Below are 18,738 nucleotides of genomic sequence, written 5' to 3' on the forward strand. Positions count from 1 at the left end.
TCAGTGGAGGACTGCCCCTTTAAATAGAGCTCCTCCAGCTGACAGAGCTTACTGTGCATGCGCAGTCCGCCCGACGCGCAGCTCAGCAGTGGGGAACCCGGAAGACCAGGTAAGTGGATCCAATTAGGCTGTGATTGCGCGTGGGGCAGACTGATTTCGCCGGGCGCATAGCCCCCCCCCGCCGCGAACCCGCAGCCCTGGCAATATCGAGCCCATGGTTTCTCTACTTACATTTATGAGCCAGTGAATGTAATATTACTGCTAGCCAGTTGGGGGCGCTCTGTCACAGGATACTAGATAAACCCTGTGGGTCTCAGCAAGCAAGTCTGAGCATCCATTGATTCATCAATCCTTAATATATTTATTAAATGCAAAATACTTGCATCCAGTATAAGATCTACTGGGTATATATATATATAAAAAAAACACACACACCAGGTAAATAGATACTTCAAATGTTTGGTAAATATCCAAAGAAAAGGAAAGATGCATTTGTTCTATTCAAAAACAAGGAGGTGACAGTTAAAACACTGTACACTCCAGACTGTGAAAACATGATGTGGGATGGTTGAAAGTGCCTCTTTACAACTACACAATTACAAAGGCTGATTCTTCACATTTTTTCATTTACACGGTGTAGATTTTCCACTTAATGGGAGCAGAGACATTAAATTACAGGTTTCCCTGCTTCAGTCGATCATATTCATTTCAATTCTTTGTTGTTTTGACAACAGCTTATTTGGTGGAGCTCCACTGGGTGCTGTAACTGCGACGTAGATGAGACTTGCACTCCTGTATACCTACACCAACAATATCATGAAGTCTTATACTTCACGGTAACTGGTATGCAAGGATACGGTGATACAAACAATACCATGGGGAAGATTTCCACTGTTTGCTATTTATAACAACATTGTAAACAGATAGTAGCCACTGTTGTAATGTAGAAAACGTTGCAGCCAATTCGTGCACAGCAAGGTCCCACAGGCATTTGGAGAGGCAGGGACTGATTAGGAACAGTCAGCATGGTTTTGTGAGGGGAAAAGCATGTCTCACGAATTTGATTGAGTTTTTTGAAGGGGTAACCAAGAAGATAGATGAGGGCTGTGCAGTAGACGTGGTCGACATGGACTTCAGCAAAGCCTTTGACAAGGTACCGCATGGCAGGTTGTTACATAAGGTTAAATCTCACGGGATCCAAGGTGAGGTAGCCAATTGGATACAAAATTGGATTGACGACAGAAGACAGAGGCTGGTTGTAGAGGGTTGTTTTTCAAACTGGAGGCCTGTGACCAGCGGTGTGCCTCAGGGAATCGGTGCTGGGTCCGCTGTTATTTGTTATTTATATTAATGATTTGGATGAGAATTTAGGAGGCATGGTTAGTAAGTTTGCAGATGACACCAAGATTGGTGGCATTGTGGACAGTGAAGAAGGTTATCTAGGATTGCAACGGGATCTTGATAAATTGGGCCAGTGGACCGATGAATGGCAGATGGAGTTTAATTTAGATAAATGTGAGGTGATGCATTTTGGTAGATCGAATCAGGCCAGGACCTACTCCGTTAATGGTAGGGCGTTGGGGAGAGTTATAGAACAAAGAGATCTGGGAGTACAGGTTCATAGCTCCTTGAAAGTGGAGTCACAGGTGGATAGGGTGGTGAAGAAGGCATTCAGCATGCTTGGTTTCATTGGTCAGAACATTGAATACAGGAGTTGGGATGTCTTGTTGAAGTTGTACAAGACATTAGTAAGGCCACACTTGGAATACTGTGTACAGTTCTGGTCACCCTATTATAGAAAGGATATTATTAAACTGGAAAGAGTGCAGAAAAGATTTACTAGGATGCTACCGGGACTTGATGGTTTGACTTATAGGGAGAGGTTGGATAGACTGAGACTTTTTTCCCTGGAGAGTAGGAGGTTTCGGGGGATCTTATAGAAGTCTATAAAATAATGAGGGGCATAGATAAGGTAGATAGTCAAAATCTTTTCCCAAAGGTAGGGGAGTCTATAACGAGGGGACATAGATTTAAGGTGAGAGGGGAGAGATACAAAAGGGTCCAGAGGGGCAATTTTTTCACTCAAAGGGTGGTGAGTGTCTGGAACGAGCTGCCAGAGGCAGTAGTAGAGGCGGGTACAATTTTGTCTTTTAAAAAGCATTTGGACAGTTACATGGGTAAGATGGGTATAGAGGGATATGGGCCAAGTGCAGGCAATTGGGACTAGCTTAGTGGTATAAACTGGGCGACATGGACATGTTGGACCGAAGGGCCTGTTTCCATGTTGTAAACTTCTATGATTCTAAACAGTAATATGATAATTGACCAGATAACATAAAGAGCTTGTTTACAATTTTACTATAAATAGCAGAAATCTTCCTCTTCTCCCCTTGCCTCTAGGAGAGTAACTTTTTCTTAACCAAAAACAGTGATTAAAATCTGCACTCAACACCAGAAGATCACATGGTGTCACGAGATGTTCTTGGGATCTAACCACAGTGTTATTTCGCTGCAGTACTTTTTCAGGCACCAGTCTCTCCTTTCAGCTGGTCATGTGGATGCACCGATCTTCTTCTTGTATTTCTCCAGCCGAAGCAGCCACTTCTGCCAGCAGGTGAGGAACAGCTCGGTGTCCATGAAATGAGCATGTGCAGGTGAGCCATCTCTGTAGGCCACCACGATTAGTCCCCTCTCAACCTGCCACATTCAAAAATACTCCGTCACTTCTGTTCTGAGAGGAGGTGCAAACTCGAGCAGTAACAGCACGAAAAGGTATTTTATTTTATTTAATAAATTTTAACATTTTCCTTTTAATTTTTTTAAAAGTCCGCCAAGAGTTACATGTCACTTCCCAGGTCACTGAATTACAGAACGCCACAGCACAGTGCACTGTTGGACGTGCCACCTATTGATGAGACATTAAACTGAGGCCCTATCTGCCCCCTCAGGTGGATGTTAAAGATCCCATGGCACTATTCAAAGAAGAGCAGGGGAGTTCTCCCTGGTGTCCTGGTCGGTATTTGTCACCCAACCAACATCACTAAAACAGATTATCCTGTCATTATCACATTGCTGTTTGTGCGACCTTGCTGTGCGCAAATTGACTGCAGGGTTTCCTACATTACAACAGTGCACTTTAAAAGTACTTCACTGGCTGTAAAGCAGTTTGGGATGTCATTAGGTTGTGAAAGGTACAATATAAATGCAAGACTTTTTTTCTTACACAAACGGGCCATTTGGCCCATCAAGTCTGTGCTGATGATTTTCTTCATGAACCACCTAATCTAATCCAGCTCCCCCAAATCCTTTAATATTCCTCTTTTTTTGGCAAGCAACTATCTAATTCCTTTTAAAAGAATTTCTGGACTCTGCTTCAACAACAGCTTGTGGCAGAATTCCACATTCTAACCATCTTCTATGTAAAGACATTTTGTTCTATCCTCTTCTTTAATGATTACCTTAAAATCCTTGCTCTCTTGTTACCGTTACGCTGACTCTGGAAACCATCTATCACTCTTTGCCCTATCATGAACCCTCAGAATCTTGATGACCTCCATCTGGTTACCCCTTAGCCTTCTTGGCTCGAATAGAAAAAAAAGCCTTAACTTCTCATGTCACTCTTCACAACTGTAACCCCTCTTCCCCAGTAACATCCTAATGAATCAACACTTTTCCATTCCTTCTATTATGGGCCTGGACAATACTCCAATGTGGCCTCAACTTCAACTAAGCTCTTGCGCAAGTTCAAAGCCACCCCCTTACTTTTGTATTCCATGCCTCCAAGTAGAAAGCCAAGGATTGCGTTTGTCTTTTTTACGTTCTTACCTACTTGTACTGCCACCTTTGATAACCTGCGTATCTTCACAAGGTCCCTCTGTTCCTCCACCCCACTTTAAAATCTTAGAGCGTACCCATTTTCTTCCTTCCTTTGTACAAGTGTATTAAGAAAAAGGAAGAAAGACTTACATTTATACAGTCCTTTCACAACCTCTGGACACCCCAAAGCGCTTTACAGCCAATTATGTACTTCTGAAGTGTGTAGTCAGTGTTGTAAAGTAGGAAATGCAGGAGTCAATTGCGCACAGCAAGGTCCCACAAACAGCCATGAGATAATGACCAGATAATCTCTTAGTGATGTTGGTTGATGTATAAATGTTGATCAGGACACTGAGGAGAACTCCCCTGCTCTTCTTCCAATAATGCCATAGGATCTTTTATGCCCACCTGAGAGGACAGATGAGGCCTCGGTTTAACATCTCATCCGAAAGTGCAGCGCTCCCTCAGTACTGCACTGGAGTGTCAGCCTAGATCTTGTGCTCAAGTCTCTGGAGTGGGACTTAAACCCATGACCTTCTGACTCACAGGTGAGGGTGCTATCACTGAACTACGGCTGACACTGAATGAAAGGGAGACGAGGCTTACTGACCTGAAAGTTATAGTTGTCGTCGTGGTTAAGGGCACCAGCATAGGCTGCCACCTGGAGTGGGTTATCAAAAGTGTTTCGAAAATAAGGCTTTGGTTTCTCAGAGGTTTTCCAATCAATAACACATAACTTGCCCCTGCACAAGAGATAAGTAAATAAAAGCATCAGTTGAGTTTATTGTAAACCAACCAATTTGTAGCCCAGAGCTCCTATAAAAAGTGGCTCTACTTTGGAGAGTTGCTCTTGCTGGGGAAAATCCCCTTATTTATAGTGGGGGTGGCTTTATAAGTGGAAGGGCAAAGGCAGGTTCACTGACCCACTTACCCACAGTGCATATATAAAGGAATTTACCAGCATCCACCAGTACAAATCTTTGAAAGTTCTAGTCGGGAAAACCATTAAAAAAGGGAGCTTCCTCGGTTGGTAAAGGCAGCATGTGACTGAGCGACACAGGTCGCAAGGTCCCAGGTTCAATTCTGTCTTTACCGAGTTAGGTGGCAATAGTTTGGGCATTAGCTGGGTCGCTACAATTTCCCTCAGCACCCCGAGATTAGAAAGGTGAAAATCGACCAGGATTCTGCTCCTGATAGCTACTCAATGATCCCATCTGGAAAGTGCACATTGAGCAGGGATAGGTCCAGAACTTGGTGCTTACCATGACTGGGAAGAAAAGAGACAAGCAGCAGTTGCTGAAGCTTTGCACCTCCAAATAGTGTGAGCAGTGATGGCTAGGTTGCACTGTAAACTGTGGATCATAATTCAGAGAATCATAGAATCGTACAGCACAGAAGGAGGCCATTTGGCCCATCGTGCCTTTGAAAGAGCTATCCAAGTAGTCCCACTCCCCTACTCTTTCCCCATAGCCCTGCAAATTTATTTATCCAATTCCCGTTTAAAGTGATTATTGAATCTGATTCCACCACCCTTTCAGGTAGTGCATTCCAGATCTTAACAACTCGCTGCATAAAAAAAAAATCTAATCTCCCCTCTGCTTCTTTTGCAAATTATGTTAAATCTGTGTCCTTGGTTACCAACCCTCCTGCCATTGGAAACAGTTTCTCCATATCTACTCTATATCAAAACCCTTCATAATTTTAATCACCTATTAAATCTCCCCGTAACCTTCTCTGCTCCAAGGAGAATAATCCCAGCTTCTCTAGTCTCTCCACATAACTGAAGTCCCTCATCTCTAGTACCATTCTAGTAAATCTCCTCTGAACCCTCTGCAAAGCCTTGACATCCTTCCAAATGTGCAGTGCCCAGAATTGAACACAATACTCCAGCCGAGGCCTAACCAGTGTTTTATAAAGGTTTGGCATGACTTCCTTGCTTTTGTACTGTATGCCTTTATTTATAAAGTCAAGGATCCCGTATGCTTTTTTAACAGCGTTATCAACTTGTCTGCCACCTTCAAAGATTTGTGTATGTAAACCTCTAGGTCTCTCTGTTCCTGCACCCCCTTTAAAAATGTACCATTTACATTTACCATTCATTCGTACATTTTATGGTGTGAGTTGTGCTGCTCAATAGGCTGTTCCTCAGGAGCTTCTGGTGCCTGCTGTCTGTGCAGTGATGGCTCAAAGCTGCACTTGTCAGTTATTTGGTGATCAACTAGTGACTGTTGTCCCAGGGGGTGGGGGTAGGTATGGGAAGTAAGCCGGGTCTTTGGGGTTAAGGTGGCCCCAAAATGACATGCCCGGCGATGAAAGTTTCGAACCATATCAACCCTCTGTGGCAGACTCTGCAATCTGATACTTGAGCCCCAGGCCAAATATGGAATCCCCGTCAGAGATACTTTTCCCCTGCATTTGGTCGGTATGCTGTACTCCCGTGTTTGACCGGCACAAGGCCCTGGTTGCCTTTGTTAAGCAGCAGGTCAGAGTGTCTGCATTTTTGGATGTAGAGAAATAGAGGGGTGGGGGGGGGGGGGGGGGATGGGTCTTTGGAGTCCGGGGCTAACCTCTCCTTCCAACTAAATACTCCAAATTGAGCATCAGACTCCCAACACACAAGACTCACTAATGGAGAGCGCAAGTTAGAAAATCATGACACCAATGTTCTAGCTCTCCCCCCACTGCTAATGAGGCTTTGCACCAGAGGTGATGCCTCGTAAAATGCCCCCACAACTGAATTACACATTGTTATGATAGTTATTTTTTTAATGCATTTATTATGTTAGAATGCCTTATGTTTTGTACTATGCCTACTGGTTTGTGGCTGTTGAAAGGATATTCAAACATATATTCAAGGAATTCTATCAGTCCCCCCTTCTCCTTCTTGACAGCTGTTTTATTGGCAGCTATTTGCCCTCTGTTGATTCTTGATTAGTAGTTTTTGAATCACCTTGGTACATAATAGTTAATTTAAATCAATTTTAATTTTAATCAAGAAAAATATGACAAATCTAAGGCTTATAATATAAAAGAAAATCAAGTGGAGTATAGGATACAAGAGCCCCGGGATGGCAGGACTGTCATATGAGGAGAGATTGGGTCGACTTGGCCTGTATTCACTCGAGTTTAGAAGAATGAGAGGGGATCTCATTGAAACATATAAAATTCTGACAGGGCTAGACAGACTAAATGCAGGGAGGATGTTTCCCCTAGCTGAGGGGTCCAGAACAAGGGGTCACAGTCTCAGGATACGGGGTAGGACATTTAGGACTGAGATGAGAAGAAATTTCTTCACTCAGAGGGTGGTGAACCTGTGGAATTCTCTACCACAGAAGGCTGTGGAGGCCAAGTCACTGAATATATTTAAGAAGGAGCGAGATAGATTTCTAGACACAAAAGGCATCAAGGGGTATGGGGAGAGAGCGGGAATATGGTACTGAGATAGAGGATCAGCCATGATCATAGTGAATGGCGGAGCAGGCTCAAAGGGCCGAATGGCCTACTCCTGCTCCTATTTTCTATGTTTCTATGTATAAGAAATATAGGAGAGCAAAAAAAATTCTAACGGTTAAGATGAGATATGAAGAAAGACCAGGAGGAACATAAAAGGAAATAGTAACGGATTTTATAAACATAAAAAGTAAAAAAAAAACTACTTACAGAAAGGGTAGGCCGATTCGAGAGGAAAAGGAAATCTTATGACGGAGATACTAACTGAGTACTTTGCCTCATTACAGTGCGATTGTGGGAATGAAAGGATACAAGAGGACTAGATGGAGTTATTAGAAAGGGTAACCATAGATAAGGAAGTAGAACTGAAAAAAGTTGACGGAACTCAAAGTGGGCACTGATGGGATGCAAAGGAAAGTTAAAAGGCAATCATAGAGGCTGTCATAATCTTGGAAATGTAGGTTGTGCCAGAGGACTGAAGGGTTTGCTAATGTAGCACCTCTGTTCAAAAGGGGAGAAAGAGATAAACCAGGTAACTATACACCAGTCAGTCTAACATTGGTACTGAGTGAGCTTCTAGAGGCCACAATATGGGATAAAGTTACTACTTAGTAGGCCATGGATTAATTAAGGAAAGGCAGCACAGCTTTGTAAAAAGGTAAATTATATCTAACAAATTTCCTAGAGTTCTTTAAGTTGTTTTGCTTTTTTCTATAACAAGTCAGATGCAATTATAGGAGCAATGTACAGTTAAGACTCGACAATATACCTTTAACTTCACCTGTAAGAATATCCTAGATAACACACATGTGGAATACAAGATTTTACAATATATTGGCACTTATTACAAACATCCTTTCCACTTTCAATGGGTCTCATAACTAGAAAAGCTAATGTTTGTAATTATAGAGGCAGCAATGTAAACATTAGATTAATGGAATGCCAGAACTTACCGATATTCTGCAACACAGTCAAGTAGCCCCATGTACTGTAATGGCAGATGACTCACAACACTCTCCAATACTCGGGTTCCTCTAACATCTGCCATTATGTCCTGCACACTGCGCAAGTACCCTGCAATTTCTTCATCATCAGTTTTTGGAATTTTAGTTGAGAGAAAAGCCTCCTCCAAAGCAGAATGGAAAAGCTTCCCTCGATTGAGAATATCTGAGGAAATATTGAAAGAAAGGATGTACCTTTACTGTCTAATGTCACTAGCAGAATGGTCACAAAAATGGACGATGCATATTAAAATTTGGTCTAGTCACCAGAATTACACACATTACGTGACCAACGAGTGACTTTGTAGAAACTTCCCATGTAGAGTGAGGAGAAATCCAGGTAGTTACTGTGGGCTGCTGTCAACCTTGAAATAGCTGGTATAAGGCAGCACAAACAGAAACCTGGGAGCAGAATGGGGGAAGGTAGGCATGTGGGTGTGTGTGCGTAAGTAAGTGAGTGAAAGAGAAAGAAAAAAGAAGAGAAAAAGCAATTTAAAGGCTGTCCAGAGATTTAATCATTTCTGTGAGGACGATGTAGTCAGTCGGTCTCCAAGAAGGAAGTCATTACATGTTTATTCCATCAGGAATTCTCTTCTGGCTTTGAAATGTTGGATGCACGTGAAGCTTGCACACACAAGTTGTTCTAAGAATCAAATCATTCAATATGCAAGTCAGGTGCCAAAAGATAAGAGGAAACCTAAAGGTGGATGGCCACTGCTCACACTCTTTGACCCAAAAAGGGAAATTGATTCACAGCAAACTGCCCTCCTCAGGGGGAAGAACTCTTATGAACTGGGATGACAAAGGCCTGCATAGAGAAGTGCAAGTGTGGCTGATTTTCCCTATTCTGCAGTACTCTTGTTTAAAACATTTAATTTATTTTTCTGTGCTTGTTAATGGGGTATGGGAGGTGTTGGCGAGGCCACATTTATTGTCCGTTCTTCCTTGCCCTGAACCAGCACAGTCCTTGTGCTGATGGTACTCCTACTGTGACATTAGGTGGGGAATTACAGGAGAGGCTGAGCATCGAGTCCAGTGGCAGGGCATGCATTCGTTTTGAAGGAAGATTGCCACTATTTTTCGATAGGAGGAGCTATACATCATACCGATCATAATGATGATGATGATTTTGACACCAATCATGGCACTGCTGGTCACATTTACAAAATGATGGGGAAAAGCTTTCAACGTTATATGAGCAGTGATGTCTATTTAAACACAATTATAGTTTAGATTGGCATTAGGACTGGCTTTAGGATGTAACAATTTTTAGTATTTTCACCTGGTCAACAGCCACCTGGTTTAAGTAACCATAGGGTAGAGGTAGAGAAGAAGATGTTTCCACTTGTGAAGGAGTCCAAAACTAGGGGTCACAAATATAAGATAGTCATCAATAAATCCAATGAAAAATTCAGGAGAAACTTCTTTACCCAAAGAGTGGCGAGAATGTGGAACTTTCTATCACATGGAATGGTTGAGTTGAATAGCATAGATGCATTTAAGGGGAAGCTAGATTAGTAGTACATGATGAAAAAAGGAACAGAAGAATATGCTGATAGGGTTAGATGAAGTAGGGTGGGAGGAGGCTCGTGTTGAGCATAAACACCAGCACAGACCAGTTGGGCTGAATGGCCTGTTTCTGTGCTGTAAATTCTATGTAATTCTATGTAACCAGGTCAGCCCCGAAGGCGGTCACTTATCCGCAGGTTTCCTTACATTCAGTACCACAGAACGCACTTACTTTTATTGTACTCTTTGAAGCCATCATGACCGAGCTCAGTTATCATTCTCCGTTTCCACCTCTCCAAGTAAAATGCTTGCTCCAAACTCATGGTCAGCTGCAGGATCCGCGTCACACTGGGCAGGCAGTTCCTTCGCAACGCGATCTGTAGCGGTGGCTTCAGAAAGGGCTCCGGCTCGTGTTTAGCATTCCTTCGTTCGGAATTCAGGAATGGAGCCGGATTCAGGAGGCTTTCGGGTCCTGGCTCTTCGCTAGCCGGCTTCGATCTGAAGATCGGTCCGTACAAGTGGCCGTCCTCCCTGAGCAGGGTCTCGGGGGTCTGGGGGCCGACCTTCGTTGAGACAACGGAGCGGACCAAGGAGGCGTATTTCTTACAGTCTACCTGCTCGTATTCGCTTAGGATCTTTTTCCGGCAATTAAGAGACGGGAAGGTAGAAAAATTGTGACGCTGAGAGACCAGCTCTTTCCGTACTGCGCCCCAGTGTTGTTTGAAAGAGTTCTTAAGCGCTCTGCAGGTCGCAGAATTCAGTACGCTGAAGTAACTCATTCCCAAATGTGACGTACAGAGGCATGGGTCAATTCCTCATCATTCTGTAACAGAGTACAGGGTTAGCCTTTTCCTCTGTCGACCTGAAAGCTTTTCCTGCCAATGCAATCCTACGGTTTGGGAGCTATTTGCTACATTTCTCTGGTAGTCACCTCGTCAAGCTGCAAACAGTTTCATAAAGGGGAAGGGAAAGATCCAACCAGTCAGTTATCTGTGCGTTGTCACCCAGTGTATAGTATAGAGGTAAAATGAAAGAAGAAAGGATTTGCATTTATATAGTGTCTTTCACAACCTCAGGGCATCCCAAATCTCTTTACAGGCAATTAAGTACTTTTTGAAGTGTAGTCATTGTTGCACTGTAGGAAATGCGGCAGCCAATTTGTGCACAGCAAGGTCCCACAAACAACAATGTGATAATGACCAGATAATCTGTTTTTTTTTAAAAAAGTAATGTTAGTTGAGGGATAAATATTGGCCAGGACACCGGCGGGAACTCCTCTGCTCTTCTTCGAAATAGTGCTGTGGGATCTTTTACGTCCATCTGAAAGGGCAGACGGGACCTCGGTTTAACATCTCATCCGAAAGATGGCACCTCCGATAGTGCAGCACTCTCTCAGTATTGCACTGGAGTGTCAGCCTAGATTTAGTACTCAAGTCTCTGGAGTGGGACTTGAACCCACAACCTTCTTTCGCAGAGGCGAGAGTGGTACCAACTGAGCCACAGCTGACATTAAAAACAAAGAGAAAGAACTTGCATTTATATGGCGCCTTTCACAACCTCAGGATGTCCCAAAGCACATCACACGACAGACCCAAAATTAAACACTCCCTCCAGCTGAGGTTAAACTAAAACCACATTAGATATCAGGGGTTCAGATGAGGTGTAAATCACTCAACATTGATCTCACGGTGAATAATATATGCAGCATACATAACGTTCTAGTTAAACCTTAGGGCATCACCTGAACCCACAATTAAATTTCTGTCCTTGAAATAAAATTTCTATTTAATACAACGGCAATTCTGCAATGATGAATCAAAAATTAAGTTCAACAATAATTGTAACATGCATTATTCATTTGTTGTTGAAATTTGGTGCATCTTTAATTCCAGTAGCTAGAACAGCACAACATCATGTGATAGGAAGGATCCAGTGCAGCAGATAAATCTGTTATAGTGTGCAACTAGTTCATTTTGCATGTTGCATATATTATCTTAATATATAGGCAGTCCCCAAATTGGTCAGGGTCCCTTCTTTACTCTTGCACATAGTATCATAATAGGTATAACACAGGAGGAGGCCATTCGGCCCATCGTACCTGTGCCAGCTCTTTGAAAGAGCTATCCAATTAGTCCCAGTACCCTGCTCTTTTCCCATAACCCTGTAATTCTTTTCCCTTCAAGTATTTATCTAATTCCCTTTTAAAAGTTACTATTGAATCTGCTTCTACCACCCTTTCAGGCAGTGCATTCCAATCATTACGGCACACTACGTAAAAAAACATTTCCTCATATCTCCTCTGGCTCTTTTGCCGATCACCTTAAATCTGTGTCCTCTGGTCACCGACCCTTCTGCCACTGGAAACAGTTTCTCCTTATTTAGTCTATCAAAGCCGTTCATGACCTTGAACACTTCTATCAAATCTCCCCTTAACCTTCCGTTCTAAGGAGAACAAGCCCAACTTCTCTGGTCTCTCCACATAACAGAAGTCCTTCATCCCTAGTACCATTCTAGTAAATCTCTTCTGCACCCTCTCCAAGGTCATGACATCCTTCCTAAAGTGTGGTGCCCAGAATTGAATACAATACCCCAGCTGAGGCCTAACCAGTGTTTTATAAAGGTTTAGCATAACTTCCTTGCTTTTGTACTCTATGCCTCTATTAATAAAGCCCAAGATCCCATATGCTTTTTTAAAAAAAAACAGCCTTCTCAACTTGTCCTGCCACCTTCAAAGATTTCCGTATGTGTACCCCCAGGTCTCTCTGTTCCTGCACCCCCTTTAAAATTGTACCATTTAGTTTATATTGACTCTCCTCATTCTTCCTACTAAAATGCATCACATGCAAGCCTAAACTCAGTGAGGAATCCCAGAACTTCAGTAGTTTATCCCCAGGTCATCTGCTGCTTTCTGTTAATGTTGTGTTAGGGGTTGAGTCACCTACACAGGTGAGCAGGTGGTTTATAATGTTATCAATCTCATTACCATCAGCCAATCACTGCACATCTTTTCAGAACACAAGGCACCTTATAGTTCTCCAGAGGGTAGCTAATCTTGGATGATTCTCACTGCTCAACCCACTAGAGGTACTCAGCTCTGCAAGTGCTCGGCACACATTAGAAACCAAGGAATTTCTGTTTAACAGTTCACCAGAAAATAGCCATTATTAACCACTTATTTAAGCCAACAGCTCCATCGCTCCAACTGAGTTACGGTACCGTACATATACTATTAGATATGTATGGTATTTCTTAACATTATTTGTGGTAAACTATGATCCAGCAAGAGAAAAGGTGCATTAGAGTTATAAACACAAGTAGCTAAGGCATAGGGCTCAAGATCTGTACACAATATATAAAATAACACATAGAATGCTTTCCCACAGCTACTGGCCTTTGAACTTTCAAGCCCTAGCACGCACTACACTGGCCAGAAGAACAAAGCAGCTCGAAAAAGACCAACATAATGAATTGACATCATGACTGTAGTGTTTAAATAGATTGTGATTAACTTAATTTCACACATGAAAGACCAAATTAAAAAAGAAAAAAAAAGATAGTTTCAGAGAAGTGAGATAATGAAAGTTAGAAAAATACTGCAGCGCTTCAAGGATTAACCGAAAGACAAGATCTCCTGGGACTTTGCCCTCGGTGCTCTTGATGCCTCACATGTAAAGTTTCCGTCTCTGAGCTATACAGACCTATGCAGGTCTCGGGTTCAATCCCCGCTCTGTGTTAAGTTGGTTGATCCCAACCAAGGAAGGGAAAAGAATCAGCCAATAGTCACGGTCCAGATCCTTACACAGCAACTCCTGCTGGAAGTGCATGTGTGGACAACAAGTGAGGACAGGATGGGGCTGGGCTGGGCCAGGCTGTGATTTCTCCCACAATTTGAATAGCCTGCCAAATAATGTCCCTTTGAGCAAAATACCAGGGGGCAACTGGTGCCCATGGAACAGTGGCCTCCATAAGGAAATGAAAACTTTCAGGAGAGGTAGGGAAGGAAAAATTTGGAGGAAACACTGCCGTCCACTCCTGGGTTTGAATCCAGGTACTCCCATAAATAGTCACCAATGTCCTTGATAAATATAAAACTCCACTCAAAAATTAAAAAGTCAGAGTTCTTGATATATTGTCATGGGAAGTAAAGGCAGAACAATTTACATCCCAGTTTAGGTGTTTAAAAAGAAAGTACTTGCATATATACAGCCCCTTACATGACCTAAGGATGTCCCAAAGCACTTTACAACTAATTAAATAATTTTTTTGAAGTGTAGTCACTGTTGTAATGTAGGGAAATGCGGCAGCCAATTTGCGCACAGCAAGATCCCACAAACAGCAATGAGATAATGACCACATAATTTGTTTTAGTGATGTTGATTGAGGGATAAATATTGGCCAGGACACCAGGAGAACTCCTCTGCTCTTCGAATAATGCCATGGAATCTTTTACTGAGAGGGCAGATGGTTTAAAGTCTCATCCAAAAGATGGCACCTCAGACAGTGCAGCACTCCCTCAGTACTGCACTGGAGTGTCATATTGGATTATGTGCTCAAGTCTCTGGACTGGGACTTGAACTCACAACCTTCTGACCCAGAGCAACAGTGCTACCAACTGAGCCATGGTTGACACCTGCATGGTGGTGATAGCACTTTCCCATTTGGCTAGGTCCAATTTCAGCTGTCCCTTAGAGGGAGATGGTGAATGAAGGACACAGTGGGAAGGAGAGAAAATCAGAAACCACATCAGGTTTCCTCCATTGGCTAGTTACACAGCAACAATGATAGAGTCTCTGAAGCAAGGTCTAGTACAGGAAATGGTGGCTGGTACGAGAAAGGGCAAAAGTATGAAAGAGAAAAGTGTACTGCAGGTGTCCTTGAACATTACAATTAGGCCAAAGATTTGTAAACATGTTTAAATGAAAACTATATTTAGACTTTGTTGCAATGAAACTCCTTTTATCGTGACAACTTTCACAATCCCCAGCAAGACTGGACAGCCCCTGATATACATGTTACACGCTTCTTTTTAAAAATATTTTCCCAATCTTCTCCCCTTTCCCTTACTGGGGTACAAGTTCCACCAGCGTCAGCAACCCTGCGGTGTCGCATAAGCCTCAACGGTATCAGGTTCACCAGAATGATACCTGGGCTAAAGGGGTTAAATTATGAGGACAGCTTACATAGACTAGGCTTATATTTAATTGAATATAGAAGAAGATTAAGGGCTGATCTAATTGAGTGTTTAAGATGATTAAAGGGTTTGATAGGGTAGATAGAGAGAAACTATTTGCTCTGGTGGGGAGTCCAGAACAAGGAGGCAGAACCTCAAAATTAGAGCCATGCTGTTCGGGGGTGTTGTCAGGAAACATTGCTTTACACAAAGGGTAGTGGAAATCTGGAACTCTCTCCCCCGAAAAGCTGTTTAGATTAGGTCTATTGAAAATATCAAAACTGAGATTGATAGATCTTTGATAGGCAAGGGTATTAAGAGTTACGGCACCAAGCCAGGTAGGTGGAGGTAAGATACAGATCAGACATGCTCTAATTGAATGGCGGAAAAGGCTCGAGGGGCTGAATGGCCTACACCTGTTCCTGTTCCTACCGTCCTATGTTATGCAACCTTGGTGGGGCATGCACGAGTCAGACGAGAGGTTCTCCGGCTGGCGAGCGCCACACACCCACCACCACACCACCACCCCCCCAACCCGAGACAAGTGGGGGTGGTCTTGGAAAGGAAATGGTGAGGGCTGCAGATTGCATCAAAGTGGCAGGAAGCTGCATGGAGGGGAGAAGCAATGTGTTGAGAAAAAGGAGCAAAAGAAAGAAAAACAGAAATTTCAAGTGCAAAAAAAATGAAAGGAGACTCTACTTCTCTACAGTTTAAATGTATTATAGACCGTCAAGATTTTTCTCTTTAATAAATAACTTTTAAAAAAAGCGCACCCAAAATATTAACTTGTCTTTTCTCTTTACAGATGCTGACTGCGTATTTCCAGCATATTCTGTTTATTGTTTAAAGGTGATGTGTTCGGCCCATCTATTTCATAAGAATACAAATACTTCACCTGGGGAGAGGGTTAATGTCCAGTTACACATTTGGCAACCTGTTTAACAAATAAGTGGTCTTTTTAAAAAAAAATGTGGATGGCCCCTTACAGAAAGGCTATTAAAAGAAAATCCACATTTATGAACTAGTAGTCAACATGTGTGGTAGAATATTTGATTCTGATTGTGGACTCATCAACATGAAAACAACCGATGTAACTTTTCCTCAATCTAGAGATATCTTTTGGAATTGGTTGGTCAGTCCTCCGAGTTTTAAAATGGAAACATTACCAGTACCCACATTCAACAGCCACTGCATTGCAGACCAGCATATTCTAGTATTTGTTTACTACACCGGCTCGCTAGAGTAGCTTGCGTGCTACATCAGTGAGAAGAGAACAACAGGTGCACAAATAAAAGTAAACTGGGATGAGATCAGGGGCTGTTGTAGTGGATACAATGACATACAGTAGGTCACCAAATGCTCCAAAACCCCAGACCAGCTGTTGTTGGACAAGAAATAATGGGGGTTGGCTCACTTGTCAAACATAAACAAACATACGAACAATGATGGACAGGAAAAGACCCTCTGGTCCATCCTGCCTGTCCCGCACAATTGTGTATCACATTACATACACTCTCCACACCACCCAAAACCATGTGATCTCCTGGGAGAGGCAAAAAAAAGATTAAAAACCTACTGCAATTTGGGGGGGAAAGAATCTGGGAAATTCCTCTCCGATCCCCCTAAACGATTAAAACTAGTCCAGGAGATCACTCTGGCCCTGATAATTCTATGCATTACCTACCTTTCGTATGAGGTGATCTTCGCCCCAGCAAGAAACAGATTCAGCTCTCGCTTGAAGGAATTCAATGAATCGGCATCCACCACACAAGCTGGCAGCCTGTTCCAGGGGTCCACTATTCTCTTGGAGAAGAACCACCTCCTGCCATCTAACCTAGATCTGTCCTTATAAAACTTAAAATTGTGACCCCGGATGCTCCCTAACTATTTAGTTGGAACAAACTATCAACACGAACACAATCTATTCCCTTCATCGTCTTATAAACCTTGATCAGATCACCCATAAGTCTATGCTTCTCTAAAGTGTAGAGTTCCAGCTCATTTAGCCTACCTTGATAACTGAGATGCCTTAAACTGGGAATTAGTCGAGTGGCCCTCCTCTGCACCCTTTCCAAAGCCTCAATATCACCCACCATGTGAGGAGACCAAAACTGAACACAGTATTCCAACTGAGGCCTGACCAAGGTCTTGTACAAGAACAAAATAGTATGCTTTGTCTTAGTCAATGGTCCTATAAGTACACCCCAACACCCTATTAACTCTAGCTATCGCTACATGGCATTGTTCATGAACCTTTAGCGATCTATACACTAGAACACCCAGATCTCTTTCTTTCTCCACCTGCTTTAATGCTTTTCCCTGAATCGTGTATTATGTTCAGCATTCACCTTGCCCACATGCATAACACTGCACTTTTCCAAATTAAACATCATTTGCCAGTCACAAGCCCAATTCCCCCCACATCAAGATTCGCTGAAGCAGTTGAGCATTGTCTACAATCCTGACACTCGCACAAATCTTAGTATCATCTGCAAATTTGCAGATCGTGCCCCCAATGCCTACATCTAGATCTTTAATAAAAATAGTAAAGAACTGAGCATTGCCCTCATGGTACAAAGATCAATTTTAAACGAACACAAGTACAGCTCGTCAGAATATTACAATATTACCATCACAAAAAAGGACATCCACAATGTTCTAAAATTCTGTATTACGATACAAGCTATTCACAGACAGGGAATTATATGGGAACTGCAACCATCTGAATTGCAACAGAATCACAAGTGTTATAAAAGGAGAATATCTACACTGACTAGCATCTATCGGTGTATCTTTGTTCCTACATTTTATAACTTAAAACTGTTAGACAGTCGAGGGACAGACATTTTGTGGGGTCATAGGAACAGGCAGAGCCCCTTGAGCCTGTTCCGTTCCTCAACTCCATTCACCCACCTTTTCTCCAATATCTCTTGATACCCTTACCCAACAAAAATCTATCAATCTCAGTCTTGAAAATTTCAACTGACCCAGCATCCAGTCTTTTTTTTTGGGGGGGGGAAAGAGAGTTCCAGATTTCAATTACATTTTGTGTGGAAAAAGTTCTTCCTGATGTCACTCTTGAACGGCCTAGGTCTAATTTTAAGATTGTGCCCCCTTTGTTCTCGAGGAAATAGTTTCTCGGTATCTACCCTTTAATTAGATCACTCCTCCACCTTCTAAACTCAAGGGAATACAACATAAATTATGCAACCTGCCCCTCATCATTTAACCCTTTAGACCCTGGATGAACTGCAGGACTGGCTCTCAAAGTGCGATGGAGCCGTGTCCGGACAACTTTGTCCAAGGGGCAACAGGCCTCACTGCCCTCTATCTTGCCATCAGCCCGCTGACCGACCACCCATTAACTACCCGTCCAGCCCTGGGTTATTATAAAGCCGCCCTTCGCCTTTCATCAACAGCGGGGCAGCTTGGCCCCGAGTGTCTGGTCTTCGGATTGTAACCGATCGGCAGCCACATCATTCAGCGTCCGGGCCAGAGGTGGGCAGGGGGCGCACTCAAAGCGGCTGCAGCCTGAATCGAGGCCGCTGCTCCTCTACAGACAGAGGCCTACCACCAGGGGGCGTCATCAGCTCCGATTTGGCCGTGGTGGGTGCCGCAGGCTCCGCTCTTTAACTACCTGCAGGCCGAACTCACTACGAACACACTTACTTTCCAACCAGTAACGGTAACCCGGCAGCAAGAATATGCTGAGACGCTGAATGGCCAGGAGCAGAGTGCGAGAGCGGGGAACGCTGGGAATTGTAGTTCACGCCTGCTCCGCGCGTCACGGAA

At 43.1% G+C, this 18,738-nt stretch overlaps 1 protein-coding gene across 2 annotated transcripts; it reads right to left on the reverse strand.

Moving 5' to 3' along the window:
• Positions 1-337: 337 nt before the first annotated feature.
• Positions 338-18,683, reverse strand: mgme1 (mitochondrial genome maintenance exonuclease 1). Of its 2 annotated transcripts, none has more exons than XM_067989255.1 (5): positions 18,616-18,683; positions 10,009-10,599; positions 8,220-8,433; positions 4,427-4,559; positions 338-2,697 (listed from the first exon to the last, which is right to left on the reverse strand). In XM_067989255.1, the coding sequence occupies exons 2-5, from the start codon at positions 10,553-10,555 to the stop codon at positions 2,551-2,553; spliced, it is 1,041 nt and encodes a 346-aa protein (XP_067845356.1). In that variant the 5' UTR covers positions 10,556-10,599; positions 18,616-18,683; the 3' UTR covers positions 338-2,550. The 2 variants fall into 2 exon arrangements, with proteins under 2 accessions (XP_067845356.1, XP_067845355.1); XM_067989254.1 differs by lacking the exon at positions 18,616-18,683 and adding an exon at positions 16,631-18,595.
• Positions 18,684-18,738: the final 55 nt, after the last annotated feature.

This window comes from Heptranchias perlo, chromosome 8 (assembly GCF_035084215.1).
Source record: "Heptranchias perlo isolate sHepPer1 chromosome 8, sHepPer1.hap1, whole genome shotgun sequence".
In the NCBI taxonomy this organism is placed as follows: Eukaryota; Metazoa; Chordata; class Chondrichthyes; order Hexanchiformes; family Hexanchidae; genus Heptranchias; species Heptranchias perlo.

What these genes read in the sequence shown, in the direction of transcription:
- mgme1 (XM_067989255.1), bottom strand. Translation starts at nt 10,555, where the DNA reads ATGAGTTACTTCAGCGTACTGAATTCTGCGACCTGCAGAGCGCTTAAG. An exon ending in CTTCAAAGAGTACAATAAAA is followed by an intron (nt 8,434 to 10,008) that starts GTAAGTGCGTTC and finishes ATATTTCCTCAG; the next exon opens with ATATTCTCAATCGAGGGAAG. An exon ending in ACGACAACTATAACTTTCAG is followed by an intron (nt 2,698 to 4,426) that starts GTCAGTAAGCCT and finishes TGAATGTGGCAG; the next exon opens with GTTGAGAGGGGACTAATCGT.